Raw genomic sequence first — 27203 nt, 5'->3', positions numbered from 1 at the left:
TGCGAATGGAGAATGAATGACTGTTTGTATGTGCACCATGAGATCAGCTAACAGGTGTTGCATGGGAAAAAAAGAAAACCAACAACAGAAAGAAATATAGCTGCGAGCAGCAATGAAGGGGCCAAGCACGAATCGGGCGTCAGGCCGACAAGCAACCGGAAGATCCCCTGAAGACGACACCAGTCCATCGCAGGGAGAACGGCACAACCATTCTGCAAAGTTTTGTAAAAACAGACCAGTCGGTTATACGGGCCGCCATAGACTTCCATGGCAGAAAGCAATTGAAGCATTTGTCAAAAAAGTTTAATTTGTGGAAGATCACAGCTCTAGGACACAAAATGTCTAATTTGCAGAAGATCTAATGGGCGGGGCTTATGGGTCCTAATTGGACCTTGTTACCCTTGACGAGTTGCACATATGTGCAAAATTTCATGACTGTAGCTCAAATGGGGCCGGAGATACGCTTGTTCAAAATTACCTAAGACAAACACCTTTTTGCTCATGACAGCGCCACCTCTTGGCAAATCGGCATCATTTTTACTCACTGTCCATATAGAGTTCCCCAATATATGTGTGCCGAGTTTCGAAAACATCGGCTTAGCGGTTATGCCTAAACAGAAAATGAGCTCTCTAGCGCCACCACTTTGCTTGATCGGGCCGAAAAGTGGAGGGTTAGCCTCCTCTCATGGCTGCTGATGTGCCTACCAAGTTTCGTGGTGATCGGAGAAACCGTTCAGAATTTACAGACATTCATGTTACAAGCCACGCCCTCCTCAATTTTCATTGGCTCATTGTGGCCATTTACATTGCTTTATCAAAATTCTGTGAATAACTTTTGGTCAGGACCATCTGTAGATCATATGGTCCGATTTTGGTGGTGATCGGATCAACGCCCTAGGACTAGTTTGTAAAAGTAGGTTTTTTAAATTATTCAAAATGGCGGAAAATCTGTTATATTGTATCAATGTAACTTCATTTGTAACTGTTTTGTATTTGATCATTAGTGATTATAGTGAGCTCAGAGCGCTTAATAGAGGCTACGCGCAAGCGCTGTCCACTATTTTTCATCTTAACCTCCTCCTTGCATGTGTGTTTTGACTATACTAAGTAGTGTCTCTGGCGCCTAAAACAATCGCTTGGCTTCTAGATTCCCCTGTAGAGAAGCCTGGTGCCATTTCCCTCTACCTCAACCGAATACTCCACGCGAGTTGCCTGTCCTCATTCAACACCTTTTTTCTCTCTCCCCACGCGTGCTTACACTCACATTCTTTCCTCATTTAACCTCATGGAGACTTTGCTATAACCATCAGCAGTAGACAATTGTTTTAGGTAGTTGATGTTATTATAATGATGTTACGCGATTCTGCTAACTGAATTGAATAAATATTGTTTACTTGTACCCAGTTGCCTGCTTCATGTTTCTTGGTTGTTGATTAAAGCTACAATATTCTATTACAAGAACCGCTGCCTTCAGGACTTAGATTGACAATATTAAAATATTTGATTAATGATCGAATTGGCAATACTTGTTTGATCCTGTCAAGTAACCATTAGTATTTGGACGTGCTCATTAAAATTCCAAATTATATGGTAATGACTGATTATTACTAAAATTCTATCTATGGCACCTACAACTGGTGCCCCGTGTGAGGATAGAGAAATTGGCTTCAATTGACAATTAAGGAATATTGATCTTGTAGCGCTGAATTAAATAATTAAAATGAAAGCTTTCTCTGAGTTGCTACCAGATGGCGCCATACTTACTGTGCTGAGGCCTGCCTCAAGACAAATGCCATTTGTACTTGCAATAGGTTGTGCTATAACAGTGGTAGCAGCTAATTGTAATTTATGTGCATCATTGTCTGACTATTAACAATTCAAACATATTTAACCATACAAATACAGCTGTGTCCTGACCCCTGTAGTTAAGTTAGTATATTCATCCCATTTCATTTTGAATCCACAAGGTGGTGATGTTATTTTACATTTACTTTGGTCGTGGTAGTGATTGCCCTCTGACCTTTGGGGAGGCCATTTTGGCTCTTTGTCTACTCTAGGTAAGAAGCACATGGTTGAGCCGGAGATAATCTACTGGATTCTATGCTTGTACTCACTTATAGAAGCATTGTTTAGAAGTAACGTGTACAATGTGCTTATGCTTGAATTCATGCTGATATTCTGTGTAAAATAGTAGAGTTAAAGCATATCCAGAAATTAATCCATGATAGCTTCCTAGCTAACGGCCCATGTGTATAGTCATTGTTAGTCATTGCTAACCAGCTCCAGTCAGTACCCTAACCCTGTGGTATTCTATAAGCTGTCTATATATATGTGTGTCAATATCTCTGTTATAACAGGGGTGTGACAAACTTACACTATACATGCTGAGGTTAGTTGTAATTATTGATACTTTCCTGAATAATTCAGTTTTATTCCCATTTTCTTTAAAAAAAGAGAGAATTTTATTTTTAGTTTTACTCATTTCCGTTTGTGCTGTACTTAATGAAGTGGTGGTGAACAATAAATCCGCACATCCTTCATGTGCTGCAGTGTTTAGAAATACTTTATATATCTGTCTAGCTCAAGAGGGAGACTCTTTAGCAAGGGCAGAATAATCTGGTTCATCAATAACAAACCCACTGTAATATTGAGTAGTTATTAAGCATTATTACATTCGTGTAGTAATTTAATTAGTAATTACCAATTTCCAGTGTGCCGCTTTCATTAGTTAGTTCACCCCTGGCATTGCAGTTGCATCAGAATAGTGTTGCTATTTGGTGCTGTTGTATAACTATGTTGTATAAGTGATTGTGTTGGATAATTGTGCTTGGTCACGATCACTGGCTCTGCGTGACTAGTGTGCGCGTGACCCCTGCTGTGACACTGGTTTCTCGCACAGTTCTGCCTGGTATTTTGTACATGGCCCCATCGCTGTCTTTTCAAGCTTTGGGTTAGATATATCCTACCCGTTACAGGTTGTAGCTAGCTTGGCTATTTCTGGCCTGCTTTCTTCCCTGCTTCTTCCTGCTTCTCAATAGGTCTGAAAATGTGTCACAGTTCCTCCCAAGCTTCCCAGGTGGAGGCAGAACTCCCAGAATTAGAGCAGATTCCCATTCAGGACTTTGTGGCTTCTCCAACTTCCCCAGGAAGAGTAGGAACAATTTGAGCAACACTCTTTGGAAGAGTGTGAAAGTGAAATCAATCACTTAGTGCACTCCTCTCATGCCCACCGTATGACCGTCCAAGAGGTAGTAGGCAGGCTGTTCTTACTCCACCACCGACAGATGAGCATAGAGCAGGAAGACCTGAGTAGGGAATGGCTACAAGCGGAGGTAAGAGAAATACGCCGCAATCTCACTACGACTACTGAGACACTGGAAGAGTGTGTCTCCAGGCTCACAGACAGTGAGCGTCACCATAGTTGCATGAGAGACAGAGGCACAGATCTCCCTCGCCCTCACATCCTTGCCGAGAACAGCGAGGTACGGATCTCCCTCATTCTCACCTCCTCATTAGGAGAGGCAGAGGTACAGATATCCCTTACTCTCTCCTCCCCAAAGGGAGAAACAGAGGCACAGATCTCCCTCACTCTCACCGCCTCTGAAGGAGAGGCAGAGGCACAGATCTTCCTCACTCTCACCGCCTCTGAAGGAGAGGCAGAGGCACAGATCTTCCTCACTCTTGCCTCCTCGCTGAGCATGATCATGCACCCCCCCTCAGACAGGGAATCGGACTGCTCCTCACGGCGACACTCTTCTCGCCCTCGGTGGCGTGATGAATCTGACAGCCATTCTTCTCCATCTCAGGTAAAAGCTGTGATCTCTTACTGCCAGCCTCGCACGGACAACTCACTGTCGTCCCTAGGCGGCGCCGGTATGGATCACGGTCCCACACCTCTCAAAGAAGAAACTACTCTGGCTCCAGTCCCTTGGACTCGGACCACTCCCCCTCATATCGCTCGTCAAGAAGGTCTTACAAGTCTCCAGATGATCCACGCTGGAAACACCTTGATGCACTAGCTGAGGACATTGAACGTTTTGATCTCAAGAAGCTCGACCACAACGTGGAAGACTACCTGTAGGAAATTGAACATAGTCTGTCTGAGCTGCCAAGAGCAACTGAGAAAGTCAAACTCATTTGGAAGACGACCTCTCGCCCTGTTCGAGCATTCATAGAAGCACAGCCCTTTTCTCTCCGTGACAGCTATCTCCAGCTGTGTAATGCGCTCTCAGAAGAATACGCACCCTTTGCTGATGGGACATCAACCCCGATTTCTGCAATTCAGATCAAACAGTTGATCTGAGCACCCTTGTGATATTTATAACCGCTTGAGATATGCTTTCTTCCAAGGAAGAAATGGGCTTGGTCCTGAGGAGGACCGAGCCTTCAAGTCCTTGTTCCTCCACAATCTGCATCCATCCATTCCTGCTCACGTCACCCTGATGGCCTGTGGTAATGATCACTCAAGGCCCTCAATGCGCGGCATCAGGAAATGGCGCCAATGGCCTAGGAGGTCATCGTCCGTCCGAGTGACAAGAATGAAAGGAAGGAAGAACCTAGAGTTCTTAAACTAAAAGGCTCTGAAACCCCACTGGACCTTGAGGGTTCAGAAGCCCCAACCTCCAAGACTGTGAACCGGAAGGACCTTCAGGACCTCCCCTCTCATCATAACACAACCACTGACAGGTGGAGGGAACGTCAGGGGTCCAAGAGTCGTTATGGTCAACAGAGAGACTATGGGAACCTATGTGCAGGATGCCCTTCTTGCAATCTGGTCTGAGAAGTCTGCCATCTGCCAAAACTTATATGACCTTCTTTCCCAAAAGGACGCTTATCCACCCTTCATGCATAAGAGCCGCAGGTTACTCTCGGCTGAAATCCCACAGACCTCAATGAAGAGCATTGGGATCTGTGTGTTGGCTCTCCGGATCGGGAAGAACCAGCTGACTCACTACTTCACTGTGGTGCCTCAGCTGTCCCACTCCATCTACATTGGAGCCAATGCACTAGTTCTGTTGGGGGCTCAGCTTGACACCATTAATGGCGTTTTGTGGTCTCAAGTGCGCACAGAGGACAAACTCCTGTCCACAGACCCAGAGCATATGCGCTCTGGTCAAACGATTCCCCAGGCTTGTCAAGTGACGAGTCAGTTTGACATGGCTATTCCTGCTAGACTCATGATTCTGAAGGGACAAGCATTTGATTGCTCTGGAGGTTTCTTCCAACCTGCTCCATATTTCTATGAGCTAAACCTGACCAGTTGTGGCACCCCTCTTTTAGAAGTTCACAACCGCTCTACTTATCTCTTGGTGCAGAATCTTACCAATACAACTACTCATGTGAGCGCAAGAAAACCTTTAGGCTACTTCATTAATAGCTCTTTCCTCGATTTTGAGCTCACCATCCCTGTGATTGGTGAACTCCCTAACTTCTTGATACTGGAAGTCTGCAATGAAGTATACTTCACCCGTCCTTTGAAAATTATATCGGTAGGCTCCAATGAAGTGTTCCCTAGCGACACCATTCGTCGTATTGACCTAAGACAAGAAAACGAGTTGGTAGTCTATGCTGCTACCCAGGGCGCTGAGCAACCTCCTTACAGTCATGAAGGAAGCATCTCCTCCCAGGAGGAACCTTATTCAGATTTTGAGGCTGAGGTCCAACAACAACTTGCTAAAGCTGATCCATTGGAAACCGAAGCTCAACGACAGCAGCTTGAACAATTATTTTACAACTTTGAGCACACTTTCTCCAGGGATGCCCACAACTGTGGGGTCACTGACCTTCACACCATATGCATCCCCACAGACCTGAATGCTCCACCGACATTCGTGCTTCAATATAAGATTCCCTTAGTTGCTTTTGAGTCCATTCAAGAGATTCTGGACTGCTGGATAAGCAGATCATTTGTGAATGCAACTCCATTTACAATTCCGCGCTTCTGTTTTGCTCCAGAAAACGATGTGAGCTATGTCTGTCAGCAAACATATAGCTTAGCTATGTCCAGAAGTCCTCAATAATAATAGTATTTTCCAAGAAATTATGAAATATCGTTGACCACGTTTTGTTAGCAGCGTCTTTGTTTTACTGCTACCACAGAGAATGCGTAATTGAATGTGATGCTATTTTCTGTTACGCTGACCTATAAAACGCTATTCCAAAAGCAGAATTAGACATGTTATGCATTGTTAGAAAGCTTATATTCTCACCTACTGAATAAATGAATCATCAATCAAGCCAGACTGTACTAAAAAGGGCGACGACGCCGTAAACAACAGCTGTGGTATTACGCACAACTATTTTGGAAGATACCCAGGCGTCACAAATGCGCGTATATTTCCCAAACGGATTGTCCAAGACAATATATGACCACGCAGTCTCAAAAGGGACATCTCTACACGTAAAACCAACAGTAAGGTTGTCTATTTATTCAATATTTAGTCCCAGATATTGACTGTAGAATGACATGGTATCATTTTTAAGAACTTTTTCTCGTTTATTTTGTTATTCAGTGAGCAGCATTTTCACTGCTGTATAGGCATATCTAAGGGCTATTGTCGGGTTTATCTTGTTGCTATGACGGAGTATGATTTTTTAGTGAATGCCAAGATAATATTGTCCATTATGTCAAGGGTGGGGGGTGTTTTGTAGATGAGACTGCAGGGAGGGGGTGCGTGTTAAATGAACGACCAGAGCGACAATGGTGGCACTGCGAAACTCCGTTTTCGGCATAGTTGTCGTGTATCGTCTACTAATGAAACTAAAACAATGCGTTTCTGTTTTTAACACATACTTTGGTTGCAGTAGTACAGAATGTCTGAGTTTAGTCATCTCGGCACGCCGGCGTGCCGACCACTAGGGGCTTTGCGCTAAGAGGTTAAGACTTGCAAAATCTAGGCCTGCCATAAAAAGTACTGATATCAAAATTAGCTATCTTAGCCAACACAAATTAAACATGCTATATTCCAAAGCAGTGGTGCTACTCAGTGTTTCATAAATTATTTCAAGGAATTTGGCCCTGTATTTTTTCATCTCAGATGACCACCATCTGAAGAGAATGTGGTCATTGAAAGCACATGTATCACATATGTTCAAATGTAGGCATACTGTGGTGATGGTGATGAGTCAGGTCAGATCGCGGAGAAGCTGCCAGACAGGCCAGGTAGGCCCAAGCGTGTAGTGAGGGTCTGCTGGAAACGCCTGGCAGAAGAGTCTGTCCAGAAGGATTTCAGCTCACATCTCCGAGAGAGCTTTTCCAGTATCCCGGAGAGGTTGGGTACATGGAGTCTGAATGAACCGGGTTTAAGCCTCCATTGTGGGTAGCGGCTGCTGGGGATTGTGGTCAAAAGCTAGTAAATGCATGTCTGGGCGGCAACCCAAGGTGGGAGAAAGGGATTCAGAGATTGACCACCATCTAGGTGCAGCAGCTGCAATAATACAGGTATTGTATTGGATGATGGTGGTGAAGATGGAGCAGAGCTGATAGGCAAAGCTCTTGATTTACCAGCCAATCTTCATCCCTACTCTCACCTATGGTCACAAGCTATGGGTAGTAACCGAAAGAGTGAGATTATGAATGCAAATGGCAGAAATTGGGATTCTCTGTAGGTGGCAGGGCTTACTTTCCTTGATGAGGTGAACTGTCTGGGAGGACCTCAAAGTAGAGCTGCTGCTTCTCCGCATTGAAAGGTGTTCATGTGGGCCTTCCTGGTGGGAAACCCGTGTATCCCGTAAATCCGACACCACTTGAAAGCAGAATTAGCCCTAGCTAAGTTAACTGTTACCTGACAAGATAGCTAGTTTACCTCAGTATAATGTCATGAACATAATGCTCCCTCAGTGGAAACTTATTAGTGAAATTCAGTTTATCTTGGTGCTGACAAACCTTCAAAAATAATTTTATAAGGTGTCCTGAGGATCTATAATTTTGTTTTCAATGAGTTGGCGAGCTAACAATGAAATTTCCTTATTTTTGAGACAATAATACCCCCACAGCTTTATGCTTTCATCTTTCTTTTGCTACCACCGCTACATTAGACAAACTGTCAAGTGTTTGTTCCTCTGCTACCAGTTTGTCTTCCCCCGCAAAATATGTCATCATAGTTACTAACATCAAGGATGACGTACTAGACATTTGAATAGAGAAATTATTGGTTGCAACATCTTATGCTGGCTGATGCCGATAATGAGAGGATGTCCCAACAGTTTCAGTATTATGTTATATGAAAACTATTAACAAATCATATATCAACATTCAAGTAATTGTAGTCCAAGGTAATTGATTTACGACTTTCTTTGCTATAATGCACATGGAAATGAGACAACCATGTGATGGAAACAAAGGAAATTGTATTAGTGTGGGTGCCACAAGATGTGAAAGAATGCCTGTGGTGCCAGAAGGAATGCTAGACTTTATGAAGTAATTTGTGGTCTGTACAGTAGGCCTAAATGTGCTATATTATGCTTAAAAGTTGAACTCTTTAATCATGTGCAGATCACCAGTAGCATTTTAATAGTTGTAAATGGCTGATTCTACTGTTACTTGTTGAAATAACTTTTCCACTGAACAACTTGGTGTGCTCCATAATTATTTGGACAGTGACACAATTTACTTCAGCACATTGAATTTGAAATGTAACAAATAATATTAGGTTAATGTGCTGTTAGCTTTAATTATGTTTATATCCATCCATATCCAGTTATCCCTGTTTGAAATGCAGCCTTTTTAATACATCCCCCATTTTAGGGGACCAAAAGTAAATGAACACGTTAACATGGTCTTAAAGTTGTCATATTTAGTACTTGTTCCAAATCCTTGAGCCTGAATTCTGCAACACCTGCACCAGATGCTGAGGATGCCTGATCTTCCCTGTTGATGCTCTGCCAGGCCTTTAATGCCACCATCTTCAGGTCCTGTTTGTTTCAGGGGATTTTTACCTTCAGTCTAGTTTTCAGCAAGTGAATGTTCGTTTGGAAACGCATGTTCATTTGGATTCAAGTTGGATGATTGACTTGGCCAGTCAAAAGCATTTCACGTTTTGTCCATAAACTCCATGGTTGCTTTAACAGTGTATTTGGGATCATTGTCCTAATGTAAGGTGAAGCGTTGTTCAATGAGTTTTGAGTCATTTGGTTTAGGGACATACATTAACCTTTTAGCGCACAGCCCCTAGTGGTGGGCATGCCCGCGTGCCTAGATTACTAAAGTCAAACATTCGATGCTACTGCAACCAACGTGTGAGATGAAAACAGAAACGCGTTGTTTCAGTTTCATTAGTAGACGATACATGACAACTATGCCAAAAACGGAGTTTCGCAGCCCCACCATTGTCGCTCCGGTCGTTCATTTAACACGCACCCCCTCCCTGCAGTCTCATCTAAAAAACACCCCCCACCCTTGACATAATGGACAATATTGTCTATCTTGACATTCATAAAAATATTCTTTCACCACTAAAAAATCGTATTCCGTCATAGCAAAAAGATAAACCCGACAATAGCCCTAAGATATGCCTATACAGCAGTGAAAACGCTGCTCACTGAATAACGAAATAAACGAGAAAAAGTTTTTAAAAATGATACCATGTCATTCTACAGTCAATATCTGGGACTAAATATTGAATAAATATAAAACCTTACTGTTGGTTTTACGTGTAGAGATGTCCCTTTTGAGACTGCGTGGTCATATATTGTCTTGGACAATCCGTTTGGGAAATATACGCGCATCTGTGATGCCTGGGTATCTTCCAAAATAGCTGTGCGTAACACCACACCTGTTGTTTACGGCGTCATCGCCCTTTTTAGTACAGTCTGACTTGATTGACAATTCATTTATTCAGTAGGCGAGAGTATAAGCTTTCTAACGATGTATAACATGTTTAATTCTGCTTTTGGAATAGCGTTTTATAGGTCAGCGTAACAGAAAATATTCTTAGCATCGCATTCACTTACGCATTCACTCTGTTAGCAGACAAATACGATGCACCTAACGAAACGTGTTCAAGGATATTTCGTAATTTCTTGGAAAATACAATTATTATTGAGGACTTCTGAACATAGCTAAGCCATATGCTTGCTGATAGACCTAGCTGACATCGTTTTCTGGAGCAAAACAGAAGCGAATAGAGCAATATCATTGATACCGTCTCTGTCTCCATCTACTGAACATAGAGATTTAATCATTGCTATGTAAGTATTACCGCTCAAAATATTTCGGTTATATACGTTATTTTTGAAATTGAGTATATTTAAATAGGTTAGTGGTGTTATATAATGTAAATATTTCACACTGTAATGTAAGCGTTAGATGGAAGTGTAATAGTTTTTGTGAAGCATGCAACAGTGATGACGTCAGAGCTGGAACATTGCCAAAACGTGGTGGACGGGTGAAAATTGTTTTCATGTTGTCTCATCCCCATACAAGAAAACATACGAGAGTACAGAGTATCGAAATGCACACGAGTTAAATATTACACATTTAGGTACTGTACCGCATTGTGTGACAACCAGGCTTTTTAGTGTTAGTCTCATTCATTTGAGTAGGGTCCAGGAAGTTGCCTGCTTTCATGCAGCGTATGTGGTGGGCAAATGTTTTTCTCCCCTTTGTGACTGTTGGTATTGCACTCATTGGCTTGAAGTATGTGAGTAGGCGTGTTAAACAAGGTTGCTGCTTACAATAAATATGCTATTTTTGTGAAATTACATATTTACACCTGTGATTTCCCTTTTTTGGTCGTGTACGATAATTTTCTTTAAAATCCGATAATTTGAAGCCCTCCGGTAGGCTACGATAGTTTAATATTTCCCACCTGGCAACGCTGGTAACGATTCTTCTCGATTTGTTGGGGACCTAATAAGGACGCCAACAATTTCACCCTTCTCCTGCCTTCTGCGAAATTCCACCTATGCAGAAGTAGCTTGCAAATGACCCTGACTTGATGAATGCTTTTTAGGACCCCTGTCGCGTTCGAGTGCCATTTTCCAGTTTGTGAATCCAGTAGAGACGAACACATTATCCTTTTCATTAGCTGCCGGACTACTAATAACACAACAGGGAAAACAAAAGCATGCATCTTTCTTGATGGAGGTATTCAAGCCAGGGTCTGGACTGATGCCAAGCGGCTTGAAAGCATCTCTCCCTACCACTTAGTCGGCGGGGGTATGACTTTAAAAGTGGTCGACTTGCCATGTTTCGGTTTAAGTCGTCGGCGACATTAGCAGCGCCACTGCTGCAAGGTTGACCAGCATCATTAGCCCCGCCGCTAACGTTATCGATAGCGTTATTAGGTCGACTGTTTTGTACATTTGTATTAATTAATTATATGGGGAATTTTTTAAAAAAATTTGAGAGAGACACTGTAGTTAATATGCAAATCGCCAGGGTGGGCCAAGCTTGTGATTGTGGAGCCGGGCCTGACGTGAATGTCTGTGCCTGATTGACTGAGTGCCTGAGTGATGAAGTTACACCACTGGTCGGCCGGATGACGTGTTAGGTCCAGCTATATACTAGGTTTTGACCTGGTCTTGTTTAAATACTATTTGGGAAAGTATTTGCTTTTCCATGAAAATAATTTAAATAAATCAAATACAAAGTATTGCATGTGTATTTTAAAATACTTCAAATATGTATTTAACTACATTTTCAAATACAAATGCAAATACATTTTTGTATTTGACCCTGGTCTGCTTAATATAGAGCATTTTATTTTACTAAGGGCATCCTCAAGAGTTTTTGATCATGGGTGTGTGTTTTATTGAAACTTGTTGCATTCCTGCTCTCCTCTCTCTCCTCATTGCGCTGTGTGTGTTAGCACAGTCTGACCCTATGCAATTATGCAGCAATTTTCTGGCAATCGGTGACTTGCTTTTTCCTGGTCGGGTCGTGCTCAAGCTTAGTGACATACATGTGATCTCAGACTGGGCCGAGTTTGGACTTCAGCCGACTCGTGTTGGGTCGGGTCCTGTCAGGCTGGAATTTTCAGGCTCGTTGAGAACTCTGAGGAATAATGGTCTGGGGCTGCTTTTCATGGTTTGGTCTAGGCTCCTTACAGCATACAATGACATTTAAGAGAATTGTGTGCTTCCAACTTTGGCAACAGTTTGCTCACTCACTAGAGGTGGATTAGAGTAGATCCTAAGGTAGGGGTTGTCTGAGAACAAAGCTACTGCCGTTTATTTGTAGGCATTGTTAGCAAGCAGCACGTATTATCTAATATCCTTGTACGGGAGGCACAGGGATGCATACAATTTGTTTCAGTCTTCTTGTATGAATCTGGGCAAGATAGCTAAAAATTAAACTGCTAAAAAAACAGCTCTGCTGTTATTTTCATTTATACCTTTTTTCTCTTCTCTCTATACTCAAGGAACTTTTTGGTGCGGTGCAGGTGACACCCTTGAGTTCTGGATACTCATTGGGCAGCTCAAACTGGATCATCCAGTCGCATTATGAGAAGGTGTCGTACGTGTCTGGTTCTTCGCTCCTCACGACACATCCTCAGGTAAGCAGGTGCACTGGCTGAAATGGGTAAGAAAATTCTGTATTGCTCTACCCAATGTTTCTGTGGGATTTGGTTATGTGTATATTGTGTCAACCTTTGTGTCAAGGTTGTGTGGCTTTGATAACAATTGGTCAAGGACCGCAATCTGATATGAATAAGTGTTTACTTTTTGTAGTCCTTGTGCAAATGATCCTTACTAAATATTTTCAACTTGCTGTACCCAGCTGCTTATACTAAGTGACATTAGTCAAGTTCCAATATTGACAAATCAGCAGTCTGACTGACTGCAGTCTGAAGTTGCATACTGATGCTACTCCAGACTAACAAACACGTTCATTTCCAATATGTACTTAGCATATGGAATGCATACTTGTCCCAATATGCTTTGTTACTTTCATGTAAGCTACAGTTGAGGCCAAAAGTAAGGCTACACCAAGGCTAAAGACATTCAAATTCAATTTTTCACAACTCCACACATTTCATGTTACTATACTTGTCTTGTGTTACATCAATTAGGGTATCTACTTTATTTCCATAAGTGGTCATTTCAAAATAATAGCTAAGAGACAGATTTATTTCAGCTTTTATGTACTATATCAGATTTTCAGTGGGTCAGAGGTTTACATACACTTTGTGAGTATTTGGTGGCATTGGCCCTCATTTACGAAACGAACGTACGACAGAAAACTGGGTGTACGGTCATTTCCACGCAAAGCTCGGCATTTATCAATTTGGACGTGAGCGGAGGCTACGATCAAATCTCACGTCAAGTCTCAACTCGTGTACGCAAGTTTTCATGTCAGCGTGGACTTGCGGTGCAGCATAGTAAATCTGGCTGAGTCGGAGAATTGTTATTAGACCATATTCTGACTGGCATCTAAGCATATGCAGCCACATATTCATCACTTAGAATATTTTGCCACAGGCTACATATTTTTATTTTGTAAAGGTCTACATCGACTGTGTCATATCCCTAACATAAATAGTAAGGCTATTTTCAAATTGTTTGCAATTAACGGGGTTAACCGTTTTTTGGTGTAGGCTATGAGATTAATTTCTCTTTCATTTTGAGATAGCCTACTTGTTAGGCTACACGCTACTGGTGACATAATTACAAGCAATTAGGTTAGATGGTTATTGAGTCACCTATTTGAACAAGAGCTTTGGCAGTCATCAAATCTCGGCAATGGCAGATCTGGCTCTGTTAGAAGACCTCTACGCGCCCGTAAGATGAAAACGAAACGAACGAAACGAAAGCATGTTTATAACATCATTAAAATGAAGAAATAAATTAACCCTGCAACCGTGTAATTATTTAAATACTAGTAGCCTATGCAATTACATTTTTACCATTATCCGGCTCGGACACGTCTGTGTCTCTTCCGCCACCTGTTATGCCCGAAATGGAAGCAGACCCGATAAGCGCAGACAGGTGGCGGAAGAGACACAGACGTGTCCGAGCCGGATAATGGTAAAAATGTAATTGCATAGGCTACTAGTATTTAAATAATTACACGGTTGCAGGGTTAATTTATTTCTTCATTTTAATGATGTTATAAACATGCTTTCGTTTCGTTCGATTCGTTTCGCTTGCTCCTCAGTCTGCGTCAATGCAAGGCTGGAATCCAGCTGGCCTCCTCCAGTCAGCTGGGAGCTAATTACTATTATATATATAGATATACATATCACGGATGTATAGATTAAATATTCCAACCTCAGCTGGAGTTGTCCACGGCAATGCTGTTGACCGCAGCAGTGATTTCCTTCCACGCTGCATTTTTCTGACTTCCTTCTATGCCACTTTTCAGGCTGCCAAATAGAACTAATTGGTTCAGATTCTATTTCTAGGTCAGAGAAATTCTCTTCTTGGCCGTATTACGCTTCTCCATGTCGTAAACTCTAGGGGCGAGGCCTCTAAACCGAGAATATATAGGGGCGTGATATTTAAATGACGATTGTTTTAAGCCGCCACATTTATCAACGCTCGATCATTATTACACTGTGATTGGCGAGATACGAACATTTCATGAATCACACGTGAACCGTGTCATAAGATGATTTCTGCACTCGGATCTGCGCTGGTTTCTACGTTAGATTGATAAATGAGGGCCATTGTCTTTTAATCGCTTAATTTGAATAAAACGCTTGGGGTAGCCTTCCACAAGCTTCTCACAATATTTGGTGGAATTTTTGCCCATTTCTCCTGACAGAACTGGTGTAACTCAGTTAGGTTTGTGGGCCTCCTTGCTCGGACATGCTTTTTCAGTTCAGTCCATACATTCTCTATGTGATTCAGGTCAGGGCTTTGTGATGGCCACTCCAATACTTTCACTTTGTTGTCTTTCAGCTATTTTGTTACAACTTTGGAGGTATGCTTAGGATCATTGTTCTGCTGGAAGACCCAGTTGCGACCAAGATTTAACTTTCTAGCTGCTGTCCTAAGGTGTTGCTTCAGTATTTCTAGATAATCCTCCTTCCTCATGATACCATCTATTTTCTGAAGTACACCAGTCCCTTTTCCAGCAGAACACACCCCCACAACATGATGCTGCCACCCCCATGCTTCACAGTTGGGATGGTGTTCTTCAGATTAAAAGCCTCACCCTTTTTCCTCCATACATAGCTCTGATCATTATGGCCGAACAGTTCAATTTTGTCTCATCTGACCAGAGAACACTCTTCCAGATAGCTAGTTCTTAAGATAGCTTAATTCTGGTGATCACCTGAAAACTTTGTTCTGGCTTTTTTATACCACTCTTGGAGTAGGGGCTTCTTCCTTGCACGACAGCCTTTCAAGCCATGGAGGTGTAGGATTCTCTTAATGGTTGATGTAGATACTTTGGTACCAACTCCTTCACCAGTTCCTTTGTTCTTGTCTTGGGGTTCAGTTGAACCTTTCGGACCAAACTTTGTTCAGCCCTGGGAGTTAATTTGTGCCACCTCCTTGAACGATGCAGTGTATGTGTGGTCCCAAGATTTTTATATTTACATGCAATTGTTTGTACAAATGCTTGTGGTACATTCAGTTGTTTGGAACTTGCTCCTAAGGAGGAACCAGACTTGTGGAGGTCCACAATTTTTTTTCTGAGGTCTTGGCTGAGTTGCTTGGATTTTCCCATGGTATCAAGGGGAAAAAGGCAGTGGCTCTAAAGGTTGGTCCTTAAATACAGTCACAGGTGCCAATGAACTCCTAATTATGACATAGCAGAGTCTTACAAAGAATCTGACAACAATGTACAGTCTTGGAATGCTGTGGTTTCAACAACAACGAAATAAATTAAATTTAAATAAATAATATCAGAGTGCAAAGTTTTTGCACTCTACAAAAAAACTTGAAAAAAGTCCTGATTGGCTACTGAATCGTACAACAAGCCTTGGAATGCTGGGCACATTTAAACATTTAAAAAACTGTTTTTTTGGCTTTTACAGTAGGCTACCTTTCCTCCTTGACATTATCCCTAAATGGCACAAAGTAGGTATCTGTGTTACTGACTGTTTGGCTAGCTAGCTTCTTATCGTGAAGAGTGCCTGACCCTTAACCGTGGCGTTTTTTCCGCAAAGATAGTATTTCTAGATGTAGCCTAATTTTGCCGCTGTGTTAACACATTTATACGGTTGCCGGTCAGGCACTCTTCACCATAAGAATAAATTTTAGGATTTTTCCGATATTACTTGTGTCAAAAGTGCTGCGATGGAAACAACAATGGATTTACTCTGTAGCCACATCTGTCCAAAATGTAAACAAGTCAGGCAGTTTTCACGGCCGGGAAAATTTTTATGACAACGTTGTCGTGCACATCAATGTCATCAAGCTAACGTTATTAATAAACAAGTGAAGTTGTTATTTCGATGGCGATTAATAAGTCATGTAATGTTACAATATGTCGAACGTTACATTCATGCTACTATTTTAACGTTACCTACACACTGCTTATGTTAATATAAAAAGAATGTACTTACCAACGAGATGAAGTGATAACGCAGTTTGTAACAAGGTTAGTTAGCCTACTAAATAAGAAATGGTGGCTTGCTAGGTAACGTTAGCTTATGATAGTTGGAAGCGTCAAGTGTTGAACGTCACTCTACGCATAATGAGGGTATCTCAGACCTGCTTTCCTACAGTGCGTTCACGTTTTAACCAACAGATGTCGCTGGTGAGCTTTTCAACCAAGCCGCCCCACTGTAACTGTAGTTTAAAAAACATCTTAAAAATACATAAATTATTATTATTTTTTTTTTTAATTCCCCAATGCTTAGGCCCGTCGGGGGGTCAACTTAGGCCCGCCGGGCTTGCAATACACTGGCGGAAACCCTGTCCCTAGCACTGTCTTACTTTTTAAATGGTGTGGTCGCACAGTGTATACATAACGTCTTTCTAAGACCCTCTGAAACGGGTTTTGGATGCCAGCTAGCTTCATGATAGGTTCGCCGTCTCTTGTCACCTAGCCAATATTAAAATTCTTGGTTTTAGGTCAGAATGGTCTCACGGCATGCTAACTACTGAATTGTATTCAAAACAGCCATTACTTATAAACGCAATCGTTCACAAACATAGGTCTGAAAATGCGTAACGCCTATTCTACTGTCCAAATAAGGCACGATTCCGATTTGTACAGCTAGCAACAGTAACTTGAAATGTGATTCAACGTTGCCATCAATTGTGAAATTGGACATTGAAAATGGGAGGGGATGTAACAACAATTCAAAAGCGAAAGTTGCTGTTTAAACTGCTTTAGAATGCTGGATTTTGTAGCACATTGATTTTAGAACTGTTAAAAGGCCAAGGTGTCCCTTTACTGAGAAATAATGCCCACCCTTGGACCAATCAGAATCGAGTATTCAGCCAAGCCGTTGTATAATGAAATTGGATCTCCTTGTAGCCGGCCTCGGCACTAAATTGCGCACGGCCTGTCAATCTTTTTTTTCTGCACTCAGACACTAGTGGCTCCGTTTATAAACAAACATAATATTGTGTTAATCACATTGTCATATTGTTTATTACTAATGCAATACAAGTTTGATTTAGCGTCGTCGGCACAGGTTGCTGATGTAGGCTACTTTTTAATTTGCCAGTAGGCTACGTCACATAATGACAAATGCCGGTTCAGTCGGTTCGCATAAAATCAAACCGGTTTAAGTTCGTACACCGGACCAGACCAGCAAAACCGGAAACCGACCCAACCTTATTATGCACAGCTATTTTGGAAGGTACCCAGGTGTCACAAATGAGCATATATTTTACAGACGAATTGTCCAAGACAATGTATGGAAAATGACATCTCTATGCGTAAAAGCAATGATAAGGTTGTATATTTATTCCATATTTAGTCGCAGATATTGAGAGCAGAATGACATATATTTTTTTGAAAATTAATCTTTATTTCAGTGTTCAGTGAGCAGCATTTTTCACAGCTGTGCTGGCATACCTTCGGCTATTGTTGGCTTTATCCATTTGCTATTACGGAATACAAATTTTTAGTGGTAAAAGAATGTTTTCATGTATGCCCAGATCGACACTATTGTCCAGTGTGTCATGCGTGGGGGGTGTAATTACAGAGGAGATTGCAAGGAGGGGGTGCTTGGTAAATGCACGACAATGGTGGCGCTGCGCAACTCCGTATTTGGAGTAGTTGTCCTAGAGAATAGTTGTCCATAGAGAATGAATGGCGGAATGTTCAGCCTTGTGATGTCACAGTGCTCTGTCTCCTCACCCCTGTGATGTCACAAAGCTCTGTCTTCTAGCAGCAGTACTCTGGTCTCTCTCTAGATTTGAACATTCTGCCATTCATCTCTATGGGGAAAATTGCCCACAAATTGTGCAATGCCTCATTGGACATGGTAGAGAGTCCTTTGTCCATTGGTGGAGATCAGCCTTGCCCCCCTTCCTGATTGGCCGATGTTTGATATTTCATAACTTTTGAACCGTTTGTCATAGAGAACTATGTGTCGCGTCATTGGACTCAGTAAAGACCTAGCAACCGCCTAGAACTCCATAGCAACCCCCTAGCAACATCCTAGCAACCGCGTATAACTCCATAGCAAAGACCTAGCAACACCCTAGCAACCACCTAGAACACCCTAGCAACCGCCTAGAACTCCATAGCAACCACCTAACAACACACTAGCAACCACCTGTAACACCATAGCAACTGCCTAGAACTCCATAGCAACCACCTAGCAACACCCTAGCAAACACCTAGAACTGCATAGCAACCATCTTGCAACACCCTAGCAACCACCTGGAACACCATAGCAAATACCTAGCAACACCCTAGCAACCAGCTATAACTCCATTGCAACCACCTAGCAACATCCTAGCAACCACCTAGCAACCACATGGAACACCATAACAACTGCCTAGCAACACCCTAGCAACCGCCTATAACTCCATAGCAACCACCTAGCAACATCCTAGCAACCACCTAGAATACCCTAGCAACACCCTAGCAACCGGCTATAACTCCATAGCAACCCCCTAGCAACACCATAGCAACCACCCAGAACTTCATAGCATCCACCTAGCAACACCCTAGCAACCACCTAGAATACCCTAGCAACCACCTGGAACACCATAACAACTGCCTAGCAACACCTTAGTAACCGCCTATAACTCCATAGCAAACTCCTAGCAACCACCTAGAATACCCTAGCAACCACCTAGCAACACCCTAGCAACCACCTAGCAACACCCTAGCAACCACCTGGAACACCATAACTGCCTAGCAACACCCTAGCAACCGCCTATAACTCCATAGCAACCACCTAGCAACATCCTAGCAACTGCCTAGAATTCCATAGCAACCTCCTAGAATTCCATAGAACCACCTAGCAACACCCTAGCAACCACCTAGAACTCCATAGCAACCACCTAACAACACACTAGCAACCACCTGTAACACCATAGCAACTGCCTAGAACTCCATAGCAACCACCTAGCAACACCCTAGCAAACACCTAGAACTGCATAGCAACCATCTTGCAACACCCTAGCAACCACCTGGAACACCCTAGCAACCGCCTAGAACTCCATAGCAACCACCTAACAACACACTAGCAACCACCTGTAACACCATAGCAACTGCCTAGAACTCCATAGCAACATCCTAGCAACCACCTAGAACACCATAACAACTGCCTAGCAACACCCTAGCAACCGCCTATAACTCCATAGCAACCACCTAGCAACATCCTAGCAACACCCTAGCAACCGGCTATAACTCCATAGCAACCCCCTAGCAACACCATAGCAACCACCTAGAACTTCATAGCATCCACCTAGAATACCCTAGCAACCACCTGGAACACCATAACAACTGCCTAGCAACACCCTAGCAACCGCCTATAACTCCATAGCAAACTCCTAGCAACCACCTAGAATACCCTAGCAACCATCTAGCAACACCCTAGCAACGGCCTATAACTCCATTGCAACCACCTAGCAACATCCTAGCAACCACCTAGCAACACCCTAGCAACCACCTGGAACACCATAACAACTGCCTAGCAACACCCTAGCAACCGCCTATAACTCCATAGCAACCACCTAGCAACATCCTAGCAACTGCCTAGAATTCCATAGCAACCTCCTAGAATTCCATAGAACCACCTAGTAACACCCTAGCAACCACCTCAAACTCCATAGCAACCACCTAGCAACACCCTAGACACCATCTAAAACACCATAGTCACCACCAGACCAACATAGCAACTACCTACCACTGTTCACTCTGTTCAGCAAAAAGTCGACTTTGCATTGGCGGCGACCACACTTCACAATTTCTGCAGGAATTGTCTAGTAATGTAATTATTGTCTGTGCTGGTGCATTCATTTGTGTATAGGGTGAATATGGCTGGTGAACTGACACACCCCTGGGGGGCACCAGTGCTGATGGTCATTGGCTCTGACAAAGTCCTATTTACTCTGACCTGCTGAGTGCGGTTAGTAAGAAATGACTGGTACCACTTAATGGTGTAGGGATTGACATGACCTCTTTATTGTTGTTATACTATTTTCAATTGGTGGATCCATGTTATGCATATATTATGCCTGAACCTCCTAATATTCTTCTTGTGTCATGCCATAGTCACAAAGTCTATGATGCATTATTATCAGCAGGCTAATTGTATTGCAATAAATGGTTTACCATTGTAATGTTTTTTTCTGAAACGTTTAACCCCTATTGTCCTTTCTTGCACAGTGTTGGAGGCTTTATCGGCAGCGCTGCCAAATGTTATGGATGTCCTTAACCTAATTTGTCGCATTTGTCACATTTGTGAAGAGATTAGATAAAAATTTTTTTTTAAAACTTCAGGAATAGGCAGTGTTTCGTCCCAAGACACCAAAATAACAAGGGATGAGTGTGCGAGAGATTTTTTGCCATGCCTAACTTACCTATTACAGCCCAGGTTTGTTCAGCTTGGACAGGTTATTGCAAAGGAATGCATTTTTGGCTCTCCACTGTGTGTTCTGCTATGCAGGACTGGTCTTTCAAGGTGCAGGTCTGCCGGGTGGAAGCAAAGTTGATGAAGTAGAGTGTCAGTAATTAACAATATCCAGCTCCCCTTGTGATGGCAGTCAGTCATTGTCTATTTGATACTATCGTCAACTCACCCAGCCGTAATTTGAACTCCCATCACGGTTTGTTTTGGATGAAATTAATGCATTTCCCAGAATACTTTTCATGGTTTATATAATTTGCCTCATAGCCCATGGACCAGAGCTCGTTGAAGAACAGTGACGTCCTCATCCTGACGGGCCTGACACAGATTCCCACTGCCAACCCAGACGGCATGCTGGGAGAGTTCTGCAGTAACCTGGGTATGACACACAGATGGTCACTTTTCATACTGGGTATGGGGCATACCCATTATCACTTTAGTGCTGGGTATGGGACAAACATGGTTTAGTGCTGGGTATGGGACACACACACATGATCACTTTGGTGCTGGGTATGGGACACACACATGATCACTTTAGTGCTGGGTATGGGACACACACATGATCACTTTAGTGCTGGGTATGGGACATACACATGCTTTAGTGCTGGGTATGGAACACACACATGATCACTTTAGTGCTGGGTAGGAGACACACATGATCACTTTAGTGCTGGGTATGGGACACATGCTTTAGTGCTGGGTATAGGACATACACATGCTTTAGTGCTGGGTATGTAACACACACATGATCACTTTGGTGCTGGGTATGGGACACACACATGATCACTTTAGTGCTGGGTATGGGACACACACATGATCACTTTAGTGCTGGGTAGGAGACACACATGATCACTTTAGTGCTGGGTATGGGACACATGCTTTAGTGCTGGGTATAGGACATACACATCCTTTAGTGCTGGGTATGTAACACACACATGATCACTTTAGTGCTGGGTAGGGGACACACATGATCACTTTAGTGCTGGGTATGTAACACACACATGATCACTTTAGTGCTGGGTAGGAGACACACATGATCACTTTAGTGCTGGGTATGGGACACATGCTTTAGTGCTGGGTATGGAACACACACATGATCACTTTAGTGCTGGGTAGGGGACACACATGATCACTTTAGTGCTGGGTATGGAACACACACATGATCACTTTAGTGCTGGGTAGGGGACACACACATGATCACTTTAGTGCTGGGCATGGGACACACACATGATCACTTTAGTGCTGGGTAGGGGACACACACATGATCACTTTAGTGCTGGGTATGGAACACACATGTTTTAATGCTGGGTAAGGGACATACACATGATCACTTTAGTGCTGGGTATGGGACACATGCTTTAGTGCTGGGTATAGGACATACACATGCTATAGTGCTGGGTATGTAACACACACATGATCACTTTGGTGCTGGGTATGGGACACACACATGATCACTTTAGTGCTGGGTATGGGACACACACATGATCACTTTAGTGCTGGGTATGGGACACACACATGATCACTTTAGTGCTGGGTAGGAGACACACATGATCACTTTAGTGCTGGGTATGGGACACATGCTTTAGTGCTGGGTATAGGACATACACATGCTTTAGTGCTGGGTATGTAACACACACATGATCACTTTGGTGCTGGGTAGGAGACACACATGATCACTTTAGTGCTGGGTATGGGACACATGCTTTAGTGCTGGGTATAGGACATACACATGCTTTAGTGCTGGGTATGTAACACACACATGATCACTTTAGTGCTGGGTAGGGGACACACATGATCACTTTAGTGCTGGGTATGTAACACACACATGATCACTTTAGTGCTGGGTAGGAGACACACATGATCACTTTAGTGCTGGGTATGGGACACATGCTTTAGTGCTGGGTATGGAACACACACATGATCACTTTAGTGCTGGGTAGGGGACACACACATGATCACTTTAGTGCTGGGCATGGGACACACACATGATCACTTTAGTGCTGGGTAGGGGACACACACATGATCACTTTAGTGCTGGGTATGGAACACACATGTTTTAATGCTGGGTAAGGGACATACACATGATCACTTTAGTGCTGGGTATGTAACACACACATGGTCATTAGTGTTGGATATGGGACATACACATGGTCACTATTGCTGGGTATGACACACACACAAGATCACTTTAGTGCTGGCTATGGAACACACACATGCTTTAGTGCTGGGTGTGGGATACACATATTATTACTTTACTGCTGGGTGTGGGACATACACATGATCACTTTTGTACTGGTTATGGAACACACACATGATCACTTCAGTGCTGTTTATGGGACACACATGATCCATATTTTTTAATCTCAATGGCCTTTGACATACACTATACTGATTTATTCCTGATCCTCCCAGAAGACAGCCTGCATACAGACGTGGTAACATTAAAGTAACATTAAGGTCTTCAAACTATCAAAAGTCTGGTTGTTGGCTACCAAGCAAGCTAATTAGTTAGTTAATTGGATAGCTAGCTATGTCCATAAAATATTTCTGACATGTATCAACGAAACCCAGATTGTATTAGTTTGGGACTAGGAATCATACTGTTGCATTAATGTCATTCATTTTTGATAGTTGAAAGATTGAAGGATTGTTTTGAAGCAATATTTCTGCTGTATTCAATATATTCAAATATTCAATATTTCAATATCAGTGAAGTTTGACCCTAGCATCCTAGATGTACACATGATCAATAGAGTACTGGATGCACTCATTATCACTTGCCTTTAGCTTGTTACAGTAAACATAGGACCACATACCTTTAGTGCATTGTATGGGACACTCAATGACATGAAAAAATGATGATATGTACAGGCATCTTTCCTTCTGGTTTGAATTGGTTTAACAGTATTTTTTTGTCTCTGCTGGGAGTGAGATGTGGGAGGATGAGAAAACAAAGCATTTCGCGCATCTCTGTATGTTAACCCCTTAGCGCACATGCCAAATCTAGCCAATCCTTGCCCATTTAGGGGGTACCCTATTTAAAGCTTTATAACTCCAGATGTGAACACCACAGAGACTTGAAAAATGGCTTAAATGAAGCAAGACATTTGTACAATAGAAAGTACTAGTTTATATTCATAATTTTGAAAGAAATAAAGTGCACCAAATGCAATTGTCTTGACAAAAAATCTAAAATTAATTTGCACTTTTTTAGTTTGCAAAGAAATACTGTGAGATTATAAACTATACATGTGCTGGATCAAAAACTTATTGACCACAAGTTCATAAAGTCAAAGCTGGATATGTAGAACTACTATATATTTATGAAGCAAAAACTAAGCATGTACCCAGCGTGTCTAGAATCTCACTGTTGCATCGTTTTCAAGTGGGAATTACAAGCTTTCCGTCAGTACAGTGGTCTAAAATATCTAGGGGTCCAGAAACATATCCAAAATCTCTCCAAAAATCAATAAAATGCTTTTTGTCCATTATAATGCATATAAATGAGCCCATTTTGAAGGTTTAAGATGAAACATTGCTATCAGATTAAAAAATAATGCAAAAATATTTTCACACAATGCGGTACAGTACCTAAATGTGTAATAATTAACTCTTGTATGTATTTCTATACTGTGTACTCTCGTATGTTTTCTTGTATGGGGATGGGACGACATGAAAACCATTTTCAACCGTCCGCCATGTTTTGGCAATGTTCTAACTCACATCATCACTGTTGCATGCATCACAAAAACTACCAACTAATGCTTACATTACAGTGTGAAGTATCCACATTATATAATACCACTAACCTATTTAAAGACACTCAATTTAAAAAAAAATGTGTATAACCCGAATATTTTGAGCAGTAATACTTAAATAGCAATGATGAAATCTTATCTGTGTTCAGTAGATAGAGACAAAGAGAGTAAATCAATGATACTGTTCTATCTGCTTCTGTTTTGCTCAGAAAACGATGTCAGCTAGGTCTATCAGCAAACATATGGTTTACCTATGCTCAGAAGTCCTCAATAATAGTATTTTCCAATAAATTACGAAATATCGTTCACACAGTTTTGTCAGGTGCAGTGTCTTTTAGTGCTTCCACAGAGTGAATGCGTAAGTGAATGCAATGATGAGAAAATTTTTGGTTACGCTGAGATATAAAACGCTATTCCAAAAGCAAAATTAGACATGTACATCGTTAGAAAGCTTATACTCTCACCTACTGAATAAATGAATTGTCAATCAAGCCAGACTGTAGTAAAAAGGGTGTCAACGCCGTAAACAACACTTGTAGTATTACGCACAGCTATTTTGAAAGGTACCTAGGCATCACAAATGCGAGTATATTTCACAAATGGATTGTCCAAGACAATATATGACCACTCAGTCTCAAAAGGAACATTTCTACACGTAAAGCCAATGGTAAGGTTGTATATTTTTCAATATTTAGTCCCAGGTATTGACTGTAGAATGACAGGTTATAATTTTTGAAAACTTTGTCTTGTTTATTTTGTTATTCAGTGAACAGCGTTTTCTCTGCTGTATTGGCATATCTTATGGCTATTGTCAGGTTTACCTCGTTGCTATGACGAAATACGATTTTTTAGTGGTGAAAGAATATTTTTTTGAATGGCTAGATAGACAATATCGTTCATGGGTGGGGGGTGTCTTTGCAGATGAGACTGCAGGGAGGGGGTACTTGTTAAATGAACGACCAGAGCGACAATGGTGGCGCTGCGAAACTCCGTTTTCGGCATAGTTGTCCTGTATCGTCCACTAATGAGATTAAAACAAAGCATTTCTGTTTTTATCTCATACTTTGGTTGCAATAGTACTGAATGTCTGAGTTCAGCAATCTCGGCATGCCGGGCTGCCTACCACTAGGGGCTTTGCGCAAAGTTAAGCATGTTTTTAAAGGCAGTTTCTGAGCAGCCAACAGAAATCAAGAATTTTTGTTAACTGACAAGCTGTGACCGGCATGCATTGGTACCGCTACTAGTACGCTCCGCTTCTGGTGGAATTCCAGAAGTCTTGGTCATTGCTCCCGTCCATGTCTGCCGAACCTGTGTCTACTGTGTCCTGCATGGTTCCGCAGTCGACTGGCTGGGTCTTCAAGAAACTGATTTAGCTACATAAAAAACGTGCAGTATAGGCACATGGCAATCTTATCGATGTAGCTTTATTTTGCATCTCATACAAAATGACATTGGATATTACAATAATATTTGGTAGACTGCCCGGCCCTAGTTCAACTGGACCAGTGTGAAGGTGCCCTGTATATATTGCACCCCTTCCTGTTCTGAAGTCATTTATTATAGCTGGTATTATATTTCTCCAGAAACAACAACATCATTTTTTTTCAGTGAGGTTTTAAGGTCTACTCAATGATGAAGTGCTTTTTGTTCAACTCATTTGTTTCCCTGTACTTTGCAGCCATGACGATCCGTGCTGGGGGCAATGTGCTGGTGCCCTGCTATTCCTCAGGGGTGATCTATGACCTGCTGGAGTGTTTGCACCAATTCATTGACTCTGCCAACCTGGGCACAACACCCTTCTACTTCATCTCGCCTGTTGCCAACAGCTCCCTGGAGTTCTCACAGATCTTTGCAGAGTGGTGAGTCTTTTCATTATTTTAGACTTGTATATCGCAATTTTCCAAACAGAAAGGGTTTTGTCTATATTTTATATTCATAGGCCAGTCTAGGCTCAAGTCACTCAACTCTATTTGGGTCAGCTTGGCTCACTTTCTTTTCACATGCATAATGGCATACGTGGATGAAACTACATAAAATTATGACTTTGTCTCAATGACAGGTAGCTGCCTGTGACTTTTCAAGTCACTAGCACTAAAAACTGAAATGGAACCAAAAAAGTAAAAACATATTTGGGATTCACTTTGAAGGTAGAATTACCCCAGACCGCATTTGTTTGTTACATGTGAAATTAGTGTTTACAAAAGTGACAGCTGAGGGCTTACTGATGAGTTCTGTCTGGGGCATGATGTGAAAGCACAGATAGGTTAATTCTGCCTTAAAATGCTCTTTTCACACTTAAATGGAAGAATGACAATGCATTTGATATTAGACTGAACTTTAAGTGTTGGTGATCATCTTGAGCTTCATATATTATTGTTGCATTATAGAAATTCAGCAAAAATGTCTATATGAGAAAACATAGCGTGATTAATTTGTTTGTGCAGTGTTTATTTGGACTGAGAGACAGATATTTTATTAAGTGGCCAAAAAGAATACTTGACCCACAGAA

The 27203-nt window shown here is 42.1% G+C and overlaps 1 protein-coding gene across 5 annotated transcripts in view; it reads left to right on the top strand.

The window, feature by feature from the left end:
- ints9 (integrator complex subunit 9) overlaps positions 1 to 27203 on the top strand; it is an 86819-nt gene that overhangs the window by 33625 nt on the left and 25991 nt on the right. For all 5 annotated transcript variants that reach the window (XM_035421475.1, XM_035421477.1, XM_035421478.1 and 2 more), the window contains 3 exons: positions 12363 to 12497; positions 21204 to 21315; positions 26373 to 26553. In XM_035421475.1, the coding sequence (XP_035277366.1) occupies positions 12363 to 12497; positions 21204 to 21315; positions 26373 to 26553 (428 nt within the window). The remainder of the gene's footprint in view (positions 1 to 12362; positions 12498 to 21203; positions 21316 to 26372; positions 26554 to 27203) is intronic.

The sequence above is a fragment of the Anguilla anguilla genome, chromosome 6 (genome assembly GCF_013347855.1).
Source record: "Anguilla anguilla isolate fAngAng1 chromosome 6, fAngAng1.pri, whole genome shotgun sequence".
NCBI classification, from domain to species: Eukaryota; Metazoa; Chordata; class Actinopteri; order Anguilliformes; family Anguillidae; genus Anguilla; species Anguilla anguilla.
The sequence above is the reverse complement of the archived record's forward strand: the minus strand, read 5'-3'. Positions and strand labels throughout refer to the sequence as shown.